Consider the following 13,466-nt stretch of genomic DNA (forward strand, 5'->3'; position numbering starts at 1 on the left):
CTACTACTACTTTGAAGTTGATTCTCCCGAAGAAGCAAAAACCTATGCAATATGGGCCGTTTTGAAGAAGGTAGTGGAGTTACAACTTACTTATGCCATTGTGGAATGTGATGCTAAGGATCTGGTTTACCAATCTTTAATTAGCACGAAAGTTTGATGACAACCAATAGGCGAATGTTCTTCTCAAAAAAATTTACTCTTTTAGTTCCAGTCTTGTGGCTTGTAAGTTTGCTTTCGTTCCTAGAATTTGTAATGTCGTTGCCCACACCTTAACTCGATAGGCTAAGATAAATGCTTTATTTATGTTCTTATCTAGACTTCCAATATGGTTTCTGCCTACTGTCGAGGCAGACTGTTATAGTCTGTTTGGATAGCACATCAGAAGTCAATCTGGGTGTCGAATTTTAAAATGACTTCTAGAAATCGAAAATGTAACTTTTTGTGAAGCAAAATTGTTTTGCTTATGACTTCTACTTCTGGAGAAGCAGAAGGCAGATTTGTATCCAAACTCACCATTGGCCTTTTCTATTGCCTTCGTCTATAAAGAAAAAACAAACAAAAAACTGTTTCCACAGTCGCATCAAGACCTATGGTTAACTAGTCCGCTGTTCGCATGGCTAACCACACCAAAGAAATTTTTGGCGGGGATTTTCTCTGAACTAGTGTGGTCTTATCCCCATGGCTACGAAATTAGTTCTTCAATCTCATCCTCTTCCTGTTTTCCTTTTTTCTGCAAATCATTTCCTTCGAAAGCAATCACCACATAACTTATCACTTTTCACTTCATTCTCCACAGTTTCTTCTACTCAAACCCTAACCCTAACTCATAATATCATATATGGCCCATCTCTTCACAAAGGTACAAATCCATCTCAATATTCTGTTCAGGTTATCGACGAAGATGAAAGAGAAGTAATCAATAAGGAGAGTTTCTCCCGTGTTTTTGAGCTGTCCGCCCTTAGAGTTCCTGCAGAAGAATGTTTTCCCCTAGAAAATCGATTGAGAGGACATTTATTGAATTGGCCTCGCGTTTGTAACATTGCTAGGGTTCCTGGAGATGAAATGGAGGATGAATTCAAGAAGATATTACCAGAGAAAAATGACACGGGCGAAGATGAGGAAGAGAAAAAGAGATTAGATTCATTAGATCGCCGTTTATATGGTAAAGCTGATGATGATGGTGAGGAATTGAGTCCAGTTTTGTATAGAGATAACATCATGAAGTCGTTCAATTCTCGTGGTTATGTCAATTTCAGGAATGTTGCCAAGATTTCAAGACCAAAGAAGAACACTAATAAGAGGAGAAATGAGGGAGAAGGTTCTGACAGGGAGAAGAGAATTGGTAAGAATGATTTTGCAGTGGTAGAAGTTGTTGGAAATGAGAATGACGATTTTAGTGGATTGCTTGGTGAGGATTTTAAAGGGGGAAGATGGAGAGGCTCAACAAGATTGCTGCTGTTGGATGAAAACCTTGCTAATAAAAATGTCGAAGAGCTCCCTGAAGCCATCAAGGTGGCTTTTTCAACACTTTGATTATTTGTGAGTTGATTCCATTGTTTTGTCTCTAATATGCATTCTTGTATGGTTTTAGTATGTTTCCCCGTTAAACTAAAAATTTTAGGATTAACAAGAACTGCAATGACGTAAGGTATAACGTCAATAAATCCAGTTGATTGCATGACTCGGGCCAAAGAGTAAACCTTTTATTGTTGTACTAGTCATGTTACTCATGCTGCAATGAGGGACAGAGTGATGCTATAATTCTGACCTTACCTCGTAGTCTGATTTACCTGTCTCTGGTGTTTGGTGTTTACCATACACAGTGAAAAACTAATACATGCCCCTAAACATGCAGCTTTCCACTTCACAAAGTTTGTGTATAGACCACAAATAGTCTAACCAGCTGTTCTCATAAAGCATAGCCTAACATCTAAGCATGGAAGAATGAGAAGTATCAGAAATGGGAAGATGGGCAAAAGATATGTAGGATCCAACTCCAACATAATGTATCAAAAAAAACTCACAACTCATGGAGAGGAAATTTTCCATAACGTGGAGTCTTGTTTTTCTTTTTTCTTTCCTCCAGTTATATGTGTTCCCATACTTACTGTCATGCTGTAACTTAACAATCTAATATGTGCTTTAGGCCATGATAACAGGAGAACTCGCACAGAGCAGGAAAACAATACCCGAGCTTGTACAGTGCAAGCTGACATTGTTTTATAATTATTGGCAAATGAACGAGGTATTCGACATTCTGCTAATTACACCCTATTTTTTTGGGTATGCTTTCTTTCTAGGTTTTCCTTACTAGTACAAGTACTTAATTGTATCTCATTTGACCTTTTTAGTTTTTACGCTTTTGCTGTTCTCGAAGTTTGACTAACTTTTGAATGATTCTCCTTGCAGATATTAGAGGCCTTGCTTCCTAAGGGTGCAATTGTTCCTTCAGCTTTCGAGACAATTGGACATATTGCTCACCTGAACTTGAGAGATGAGCACCTTCCTTACAAGAAACTTATTGCGCAGGTTTCAGTCTACGACTATATTTTTTTTGTTTGGGGGCACAATATGGCTATGTTAACTTGCTCTATTGGTGTTTTACAAGGTTCTTTTATAACCCTTCTTATAAGTAATAACAAATGCTAACCTGTTTCAGGTAGTGTTGGATAAAAATAAGCCAAAAATACGAACAGTTGTTAATAAGGTTGAAAGCATTCAAAACGAGTACAGAACAATGCAGCTCGAAGTTCTCGCTAGAAATAATTCCCTTGTAGCTACTGTCACGGAGAATGGAATTCGTTTTCACGTAGATTTAGCAGCAGTGTAAGTCCTTCTATACCTAAAGTTGATAGAAAATCCATATGTAACTCATTTAACTAACATTAAGCAACCACATGCTGGGTGCATCTCATGTAATGCGCGTCTATATATCACGTGTTGATGTTTATAGGTGTACTTTCATATTACATCATTACTATTAACATTATCATTATCCGAGTTTCTTTACTTCAAAATCTGCATATGACTTATGTTGTTAAAAACATTTTGGTCTTCGATGAAGAGGAATGTATATATGTATATCAATCTTCTCTGTATCCAATGGTAATTGGTTTGTCGAGTGTATACCCGTAGTATTTTTCTGAATCCTGAAACCAACCTCAGTAGAAAAACTGAAGAACAGAAGAAGTGATTGTAATATTGTCTTCTGGTTGTATATCGTACCCTCCTCTTGTATAATACTAGCAAGGAATTCATGTTTCTTTTAAGCAGATATTGGAATTCAAAGCTAGCCACTGAAAGGCAAAGGCTGATTAACCGCTTTACTAGCAGTGATATTGTTTGTATGTTCTTTTCTCTTTAAATTTTGTTGCTCATTATTGTTCTACCTTTTTTGTGCTAAGTTTCAGTTTGGTGTTTACCCTCTTAGCTAAACTAATCTGTGGCGTTCTTAGTTATATGGACCACCACTGGTATCTTTCTCATCTTGGCATGTATACCACAATTTCTGTTTTTGTAATGATACACTCCTAACATTTTCAGCATATTATTTTATTCCTCACTTAAACACATCTATCAAATATGCGAACTTCAATCTTAATGTAGGATCTACCCTATCCTGATTTGTCTTCGAAGTTGATCAATTAGGAAATACTACCTCCGTTTCTGGAAAAGTGTTACTTTCACTTTTTCATTTTAGCCTAAAAATAGGCCAAATTGAAAAAGTGAAAGTAACACTTTTCCAGAAACGAGGGAGTATTTCTTTTCGTTGACATTGAGTAGCTAGCCTGACAAACGAGTTATTCTCTTAACAATGGACAGGTGATGTTTTCTCTGGTGTTGGTCCAATAGCTTTAGCTGCGGCAAAGAAAGTAAAACATGTCTATGCTAATGATTTAAACCCTGCTGCTGTGGAATATCTGGAAAGAAATTGTGTTCTCAACAAACTTGAGAGAAAGATTAAGGTACCGGCATGATCACAACTTAAATCAAGTCCAGTGAGTTATTTGTTTTGTCGGCATTAGCAATACAGTATTCATATTTTATCAAATTCTCGAGACATTTCAGGCATGGAATTAAAAAATTCAATGCGAATATTTTCTTGCATATATGTCTGTTCTATCGTTTATTCGTTTGTATCGTTTCCTGCTTGTGCTGGTGCCTAGGCAGTCCTGCACAAACACACAAAATCAGATACACTAGACTACATTACATGGAGTTGATTTTTCAGTCTTAACAGAAGTGTAACTAATATTTTAATAAATCTCAGGTTTCTAACATGGACGGTAGGAGGTTCATCGTTGCAATGTTTAACAGCCATAAAGCAAAATCCATCACACAAGTAGTTATGAATTTGCCGAATGATGCAGTGGAGTATCTTGGTCAGTTGGTTTCAAGACCTATCATGCTTCTACATTTATTCATTATAAAGTCTGTTTGGTTAAGGCAGTGTTTTGTAGTTGATTTTATGTATACTTGGTCCCGTTATCTTATATTGATGAAACTGACTAGTGACAAGTTGGCAACAGCAACTTTGTCTTGTAGCTTCCCTTTTACCAACTAACCTACTGTAATATAGGTCCTCGGCCACTTTTCCTCGTACACTTCCAGTTCAAGAATTTTGATGCGTTAGCACCAACACTATCATAAGCGTTCATCTCCTAGCTCTACCATGGTAGTACAGGTCCCCTTATATAAGATATATTTTGGCAGTGCTTGTAGATATCAATGCCTGCCTCGAGTATAAATATCCTGAACGGTCAGCTGTATATTCTCATGATGTCTGAGGAGCAGACAGGGCGCTGGACGGCGTAGAACGAGAGGTCGTATTATATTTCTGTTTTTGCTGAAATAGAGTGGTCGAGCAGAGCCAGAATATGTTTGATAGAGTGTATATGTTGCTTGAATCCCTATCTATTAAATCCTTAAAAACTATAGGTTTCTGTCTCAAGCATGGGTGGCTAGGAGGTCCTCATTTGATCCTTGTGGCATCAAGATGTCATCATGAGTTGGGACAAATTCGGCTCCGAAAGTTTAAAGGATCCTTATTGTTCTCTCTCCTGCTCATGTGTTTTGGTGAAAAACTCTCTTTTTTGCCTGCAGATGTATTTAGGGGCATATTCATAGAGCGACCTAAGGAGATGATTTCACCAATGCCCATGATCCATGTTTATGGATTCTCCAATGCATCAGATCCTGAGTTTGACTTTCACCAGGTCTATATTATATTAACATACTGCTTCAGTTTCCACCCTGCCAAGTGCGTACAACTTGTAAATTTTTTATTATTGCAGAGGATTAGGATCTCGCTGAAGGAGGTTGCAGTTGAGGTAGAAATACATAGGGTCCGGCATGTTGCACCTGGGAAATGGATGTTGTGTGCTTCATTTGTTCTCCCAGAGATTGTAGCATTTGCAAGTCTAAGTTAATACAGGTAAGACATGCTACTTTGGTGTGTTAATTCACTGTAAAATGCGAATGTATGAATTGATAATATTAAGGTTTTTCTAGGTTTATGAAGGTCTGGAGATACCTTTTCCACACATGAATACTTTGATGTTCTGCTTAGTGAGTCCATTGAGCTGTTTCTTTGACAATGTGAGAACACATAGAAATAGCTTATCTCCAGCACTTGATGTCGATATATCAATTGTTTAACTAACTTGATCAGGTTGGCTCTTAAATTGAAGTAATGACATGATAATACCCAATGGTAGATTAAGGAGTAATCACCTCAACTTTTATTTTCGGGATTTTTTTATATATATCATTAGACAACTTTTATATCATGATATAATTTCTAGAGCTTGTTCTAACATCATAGGGACCACATACACAGAGAAGTTCAGATCTTGTAAAACATCTCATACTTTTCTAGTGTTGGTCTTTATGCTTCTAGCTTAGGCCATGTTCTATGAGGGATTAGGAACTCCCTTAAAATAATCCATGTCGAGTTTAAAGATCTACATTAAGTGATTAGCGAATTTCAAGAAAAATGTAATTATTTTCGAGAACAACATGTATTTTTGTTTTTTTATTTAAAGAAAACTATTTTACAAATTAATGATGATATATAATCGAGAAACCAAACCCTGATAGGGAAATGGTTTAAAATCTCTAGATTTGGGGTGGGGAACTAAGGGTTTTGGGATATTCCTTACCCCATAAGATCTGATTTTTCCCTTAATTAAGGATGCGGCCATAAAGAGTAAAATGTGTTTGAATCATTCAACTGATATCTGTCTAGGACATCTTTATATGATGAATTCAGAGGATTCGCTATGTGATTACACAGACTTGGACCCACATTTCCTTGTTCTCGATATACTTGTAGACAAAGGTTTCATTTGATATCTCAGGACATACCCTTTTCATGCAAGTTATAAATTATATCAAATGCTCCAATATGGATACTTTGCACAAGTTGCGTTTGGAGTTTTTTTCTTCACTTTGTTGCTAAGCATAGTACAGTAAAACAGTAAAAGTTAAGTTATTCTGATTGCTTTGCCCTGCACTAACTCCAAGTGTTCATAATTCTAGGTGACATACAAGGAGTGTGACTCGGTTAATGCATAAAACAAAGTACTTAGTTGAGTTATTTCAGTTCTCAAATGAAGATTTGGTGCTGATAGATTCGTTACGGAAGGGTAGATAACTCGGTCTGTAAGATCTTAATCCATTTCACTTTGTGGAGGCTGAAAATTTGTTGGAAGATATTGACGTTATTACCAGACTTGCCAAATCTGTGTGGACCATCAAAATAATCTGTCTGGTCACCAACTAGGCAAAGATATAGTAATACGGATAGCATATATATACAGGCAAGCAATTATAGCAATTCTGCTAATATGCACCAATACTATTGATGATAGCACTGACTCTTTCCATGCTATTAATATATTAGAGGGAGAGAACTTTATTCACTAAAGTGTTTTTTTTCTTCTTTTCTTTCAGGATTGAACATTACTACACCCCACAAACAAAATTGGAGAGTGAAACAAAATGGACAATTGTACCTCTCGAGGAGTCTCAACTCTCAACTTTAGAAATTGTGTTCTTCTTCCTTACAAATTCATATTTGCCATTCTATAGTACAATATAAAATCTTTAAGGTAATATAATTTGAAGAAAACCTAAACATTGTAGTACAATATAATTTAAGGTCATCTTGTTTGCAGACTCCATGTGAATTAGTTCGAGCCAGTTTAATCTTATTAGGATCTGCAACAATTGAATAAACTGTATTTTCTTTTTCAACTTGAAATATCTGTATATAGTCGCTGCTTGTGCTTTTATCTGATGCAGGTACTTCACTTTTGATGCAATCAGAATTTGGATATTGCGTTCTCTCTACTTCAGAGTTTAGAAGAATTTGTATATTGCAATTCCCCGTGTCTCTGAGAAATGAAAGCAAACAAAAGTAAACAAAAAGAAAGAAAAGTGAATTTGGTAAACGCACTAGTACTCTGTAGATTTTACTCCTTAAACATTACAAGTACTTCATCATCCATCAATTTTGTGAATTTGCTTGCTCAGAAACAGAGATGTCTTAAGAAAAAGTTTTCCCCTTCATACAACCACCGGAAAGGGAAATATTGTACAAGATAAAGAACAAGAATAGATCAACAACAACCTCGAATAAAGTTAACAAGGAGAGGAAAACACTGTTACAACCAAGTATCATGTTTTCATTGCGGGTCTAACCAGCCCTAAGCCAGAACCACTACCCAAATGCTTAAAATCAGTAGCTTGCAAATTATCATCATGTCCAGCAAACCCAGTTCCTCCTCTCCCTAGTCGCACCAGATTCTTTTCCTTGCATCCCTTGTTACAAGACAAACAGACTTTGTCAACAGCCATAAACCTATCTGCACACTTGCTGCAAAACACATGCCCACATGTGTTGAGGGCCACAAGTGTCAATGTATTAGTTAGCGTAACTTTGCAACTAGGGCAGACGTATGTGTTATCCAGCGCATGGGATTTCTTTTCCTTATTTTTCTCTTCAGTAAAATGGACAGGAAAAAGGGTTTTCAACTTAAGCTTCTCTTTGCCTTCCGGACACACAGTACAGGTGGAGGGTGCATCCACTTTAACAGGAGCTTCGGGTGTTGCAGAGGGTAGCCAAAAGGCTTTCATGTCACGGAGAGCTTCTTCTTCATATGATGTCACTTTTACACTATTTGCCCCATGGAAGCCATTCTTGTCTCGATTCAAATTTTTGTCACTCTACTGAGGAACTGCGCCGTGATTTTGTTGATCAAAAGCATCAATCTCCCTTGCTTTCTGCAGCTGCATCTTCTCCTTGTCCTCTTCTTTCTCTTGCTTCTGTTGAGTTGCATGGGCAGCCAGCTTCCTACCAAATGCATAGCATGTAACGGTCAGGTTTACAGTCAACTGAATGTATATCTATGAAAAAAAAACAAATATAAATAAACTACTGCATGGAACAGTTCTCACTGAAGAAACATATCATTTTGTTATAAAGAATTAAAGAACCATGGACAATAAGTGTGAGTTGCCAGAACTTCATGCTATCAGATATTTGTATAATAACTAATATTTAAATCAATTTCATAAATTGCCATGAAAAAGAAATGGCGAGTTAAAATGTGGATACGAGGTTTTATTCATCCTGCAATATTCCTAATCCCTGTTACTATCAAAGTGCTCTTTAAGTACAAGAATGGCTTTCACATTAGTGCACACACACTTTGCTATAAAAAATACAAGAGTTCCAACTTCTTTTTCTAAAATGTATCTAAAATCTGGAGTCTAATTACTATAATCCCACTTGAGCAAAAGAGGAACTTGCAGCAGGAGTCTGGTAACATAGAGAATGAGAACGGATTCACAAAAAGCTACACACATGACACTGTATAATATGGTCAGGCAAACTGAAACAACTAAGCTTTTTCCTCCCTCTTAATCCATAATTATTTTAATCAGTGCTGATAAAATCACCAGAACGTCCTATTGAAACTTTAGTCAGCTAAAGGTCCATATCACATCTATCTCCAATTAACTTATTCTGTAAACATATAATTATTTGATTCACATTTGCAACAATTATCTGAGTTACAAGATTCCTGAAAACCACAAACCACTGAAAACCACAAACCAGACCAGTTAATTGGTATGCAGATAACTCAAGTATGTTACACATGCATGCTTTAAATACCTATAAGCCCCTCAATAATTTTCCTACAGATGAACAAAACTAAATACTCATGGAAACTCAAAGCTCTTAACACACTGCTATGAGTACGTGTATTAACCTTAAAATACCCATCTATCACATTAAAAATCTTCCTTATGGTTAATCTCATCACTCCCCACATAATTTACAGATTCATACAAACAAAAAACCCTTCAATTCACTAAAATTTCACTAAATCCCCACTGTTTTTCCGATTAAATATAGCAAAATTTTCCAAATGTAAGCAAACAACCAAAATCATAAAACCCCTCAAATCTATTATTATCTATAAGCAATCAACCCTAAATAATTCAGTGATATTCCAGATGGGAGAAAGATGAAGACTAACCTTTGAATGTCTTTCTTTTGAGACAATAAGCACTCGAGAATACAGTCTTTGCAAAATACATGACCTTTTTGGCAACAAAGAGGATCAATGAAAGGCTTCAAGCAAAGGCAACAAGAATCAAAGGGCTTGATTGAATCCTTTCCAAGTCTTTCTCTCTGGGTTCCATATCCGAGCTTTTTCTTCTCATCATATGTGAAGAAAGCAAGATCATTGTTGTTCTTCGAATGTCGCTGAGGCATGGCTACTCAAAATTCACAAACCCTAGCTTGCGAATCGAATTTAGTCTTATCTGCACCAAATAGATGGTCGGTGAACTTCTATTTTCGGTTATACCCTCGGCCTCGACAGGTAGAAGAAGAGGTTGTCTATTCAAAACAAGAACGATTTTTTGGGGAGCATGTTTTTTTTTTTTAGGACCATCATTTTATGCTGGGTAAAGACATTAGAAATAAATTTAGGTCACCCCTTATTTGGATATTTATATTAATATCTAAATTACCCTCCTGATTAATTTTGGGTGATGATTAGTTAGTGTTAATAATAGTTAGTGTAATGATTAGTGAGATGATTAAGTTAAAGATAATTAGTGAGATTAAAAAATCAGATGGTTTTTTTTAAAGAAGTAGAATTATTGAGAGAGTAAAGTTAGAGAAGATGAAGAAGGAAAACATGAAAAACGATGGGTTTTACCAACCACAATTGGAGGAAGGGTATTTGGGTACCCAGGTATGCTTCAAACTTAGATAATGTTGGTTGAATTGCTCCAAACTTTCAAAAAAAATGAAAATTTTTATGTAGATTTGAGTCGGTTCGGTTACCATATGTCAAGAACATGTAACCGAACACACCTGAAAGTGTAGTTCGGTTACGTTTTCCAAACACGCAGGTTACCGAACTCGCTCGTTAATGGAGGTTTTGGTGTTACAGTGTAATGTTCGGTTACCTAGGATAAAATGGTAGGTAACCGAACTTTGAACTTAACAATTTATTTGGGTACATCTTGTGTGTTCGGTTAGTTCGCAAACTTCAACGCAACCAAGTTCCCAACCGAACTGCAGGTTAAAAGTAACCTAGTGTTAGAAGTTCGGTTGAAGTTTGCGAATCAACCGAACTGGGCTTATATATGCATATATGCAATTAGGCAAACGTTCGGTTACTACGAAAGTTCGGTGATATCCTTATTTTGCGAAGGAACCGAACTTATGGACTTTTGTTGTTCTAATACAAGGAGTTCGGTTAAAAGTATTTTTTACGAATCAACCGAACTCTATTGGCTAAGTTCGGTTACTTTGTAGTTTTAAAATTTTTTGCGAAAAAAACCGAACTCTATTGGCTAAGTTCGGTTAATTTGGAACTCAAGATAGTGGCCACAACAACACAGTTCGGTTAGACTGGATTTGTTTTTTTTTTCGGTTCTAAGGGTGGAGTTCGGTTACTTTGTAGTTTTAATTTTTTTTGCGAAACAACCGAACAAAGAGTTCGGTGACTTAGTTTTAAATCCAATAGCACCGAACTGTTCTTCGTCTTCATTTTCAAGAAGTTCGGTTAGTAAAACCCTATTTTTGGAAAATCGGCCTAACCGAACATGGCTCTGTAACTCCTACTAAAACCCTATTTTGATGATTTCTATTCGATTGAAGCAATCAAAATTAAATTAAAGTGAAGGGTTTGTTGGAAAATACCTCAGGAGTTGTCCCATGGCATAATCAGGCTGCGACTGGCGTCTTTTATACTCGATAAAATTATCATGTAACAGAACTTAATTGTGATTGCATTGATGTTGTTACATTTCTTAAATAGGCGGTGGTGGTGGTGGTGGTAATCGGTGGTTGGCGGTGGTGATAACCGGAGGTGGTGGTGGTGGTAATCGGCGGTGGTGGGCGGTGGTGGTGTTAATCGGTGGTTGTGATAATCGTAGGTGGTGGTGGTGGTGGTGGTAATCGGCGGTGGTGGGCGGTGATGGTGGGAGGAGGTGGTGGTTATTAGGTTGGTTTTAAATTAAATTAGGTTAAGGGTAGGTTAGTCATCTCAACGTTTTAGGAGACCCCTTATCACTATAGGGAAGGTGGCCTAATAAAACCATGGTCCCCAAAAAATCGTTCTAAAACAAACACTCGAACCGGGAACATAGGTTTGGGCCTGAAATCCGAAGTTGAGTTTGGGCCTGAAATCTAACATATCATAGTGAGTCAGTGAGCCTAGAGGTGAGCATGGTTTGGATAAGATCAGTTTTAGCTTCATCCGCATCTGATCCAATACGATAGTGTGCATTCACATCCAATTCACCATCCAATAAATTTACATCGATGGATGTGGACGGCTCAATAGATTTCGTTTAAAAATAATATTTGAAATAGAAAGAGAAAAAACAAACAAAAATGACTTGAAATCCGCGTAAAACCAACTCAACAACAACATATACATATAACAAATGCCGTGGGAAACACCCAAAGAAAACAAATCTTAACAACAAGCGTCGGTTTGTCATATAAAAAAAAATTGATGTCTAAAAAGACCATAAAGCCTATATACATTATCATATTTTTAAATGAGTCGGTAGAACCTCTATACAAGAATATTCTTGGCAACACGAAAACATATTCTTATATATAGAGAGATACATCTTAAAAATATCAACAAAGAAAGGAATACATGCCTAGGTAATATAAATACTAATAATATCCGAGGGAGGATCCATGAACAATCTTATATGTACACTATCCGTACAAGATGGAACCAATTAGTTTTTAGAGTCCAAATGAAAATGAATTTGAACCTAATATTTTGATGAAATGTTCCTATTATTAAACTCTAGATTTCTACAAAAAATGAGCACAATTCGATATGGATAACACCACCATCTACCACTTTGAAAATCAAACGTTAAAAGTTAATAGTCGAATCTAAAATTGGTAGATGGTAAGGTTTGGTAAGTTAACAGTCGAAACTAAAATTAGTTTTACCATCAAAATATTAAGTTCAAATTCATTGTCATTTGGACTCTGAAGAAAAATTGATTCAATCTTGTATGGTCATACACTATTTTCACAAATATGTTTGGCATTGCTACAACTCTCATAAACACTTTTAAGACAACTTTGTTTGCTAATTCACTTTGTGTTCGAGGTTAATGGTTTAATTCTTGAGTGTTAATGAACACCACTTATGCTTGTAAGTTTAAAAGGCATACTTTCTAATACGAACTATCATTGTACGTGGGTCCAGACTCCAGAACCCTATGCCACAATGTATATTCTTTTGGGTAATTTCAAGGCGACTTCACATGCTTACATGAATTCCTAACAAAAATTTCATCCACAACTGTGAAAGTGTTTGCTTTATCTTAAGTTATCTTAGCCTGAGTTCAAAGCTACGTAAAGCCTTGAAAATCTATGAATAGAGAGACTCATGCAACATGATTTCTCAATACCCGACAGTTCTGTATCCTGGTTGCTTGCTAAAAGTCGTTCTCTATGACCTAGGTTCTTCTTGAACTGTTTTTTAGGTTACGACTTAAAGACTTCACTTAGGGATTCGCAAAGCTCGATCAGGTTATCTTTTACCTGATAGTTCATATATACGAATCTTGTTCTTATTGATTTTCGAGGTTCTTGCAATCTCAGACCAGCAACTAGATAGATAGAAATTACAAAGTTCTCTTCGTCTCATACTTTGTGATTTCTCAAAATAGATATCTAAACTCTCACTTGATTTGTTTGGATTGTTCTTGAGAGGTAGTTAATAATCCAGGCTTCTCAGCTAACTGGGTGTAAGTGTTCCGGATTCGTGAGGTTTGTTGGAATTTGTCTACTGCAAACATATTTCCAAACCTTGATTAAAAAATCAAAGGCGAATGAAATAAGCTTATCTGTTAAAGACAGATTGGTATCAAAAGTCTTCACATTGGCTGAAGAAACT

The 13,466-nt window shown here is 36.4% G+C and overlaps 1 protein-coding gene and 1 pseudogene across 5 annotated transcripts; one reads left to right on the forward strand and one right to left on the reverse strand.

Annotated features, from left to right (window-relative positions):
* The first annotated feature begins 587 nt into the window (after nucleotides 1-587).
* Nucleotides 588-7,239, forward strand: LOC113318877 (tRNA (guanine(37)-N1)-methyltransferase 1-like). Of its 5 annotated transcripts, none has more exons than XM_026567157.1 (10): nucleotides 588-1,512; nucleotides 2,147-2,245; nucleotides 2,410-2,529; nucleotides 2,660-2,826; nucleotides 3,274-3,344; nucleotides 3,823-3,965; nucleotides 4,271-4,382; nucleotides 5,104-5,216; nucleotides 5,295-5,434; nucleotides 6,955-7,239. In XM_026567157.1, exons 1-9 carry the CDS (start codon nucleotides 679-681, stop codon nucleotides 5,427-5,429), a joined length of 1,794 nt encoding a protein of 597 aa, XP_026422942.1. In that variant the 5' UTR covers nucleotides 588-678; the 3' UTR covers nucleotides 5,430-5,434; nucleotides 6,955-7,239. The 5 variants fall into 5 exon arrangements, with proteins under 5 accessions (XP_026422942.1, XP_026422941.1, XP_026422943.1 ...); XM_026567156.1 differs by lacking the exon at nucleotides 6,955-7,239 and adding an exon at nucleotides 6,541-6,821; XM_026567158.1 differs by lacking the exon at nucleotides 6,955-7,239 and adding an exon at nucleotides 5,512-5,969.
* A 206-nt stretch (nucleotides 7,240-7,445) lies between these two features.
* Nucleotides 7,446-9,898, reverse strand: LOC113317417 (annotated as a pseudogene).
* Between the last annotated feature and the right edge of the window lie 3,568 nt (nucleotides 9,899-13,466).

This window comes from Papaver somniferum, chromosome 10 (assembly GCF_003573695.1).
Source record: "Papaver somniferum cultivar HN1 chromosome 10, ASM357369v1, whole genome shotgun sequence".
NCBI classification, from domain to species: Eukaryota; Viridiplantae; Streptophyta; class Magnoliopsida; order Ranunculales; family Papaveraceae; genus Papaver; species Papaver somniferum.

What these genes read in the sequence shown, in the direction of transcription:
- LOC113318877 (XM_026567157.1), top strand. Translation starts at nt 679, where the DNA reads ATGGCTACGAAATTAGTTCTTCAATCTCATCCTCTTCCTGTTTTCCTT. An exon ending in AGCTCCCTGAAGCCATCAAG is followed by an intron (nt 1,513 to 2,146) that starts GTGGCTTTTTCA and finishes TATGTGCTTTAG; the next exon opens with GCCATGATAACAGGAGAACT. An exon ending in AACTTGAGAGAAAGATTAAG is followed by an intron (nt 3,966 to 4,270) that starts GTACCGGCATGA and finishes AATAAATCTCAG; the next exon opens with GTTTCTAACATGGACGGTAG.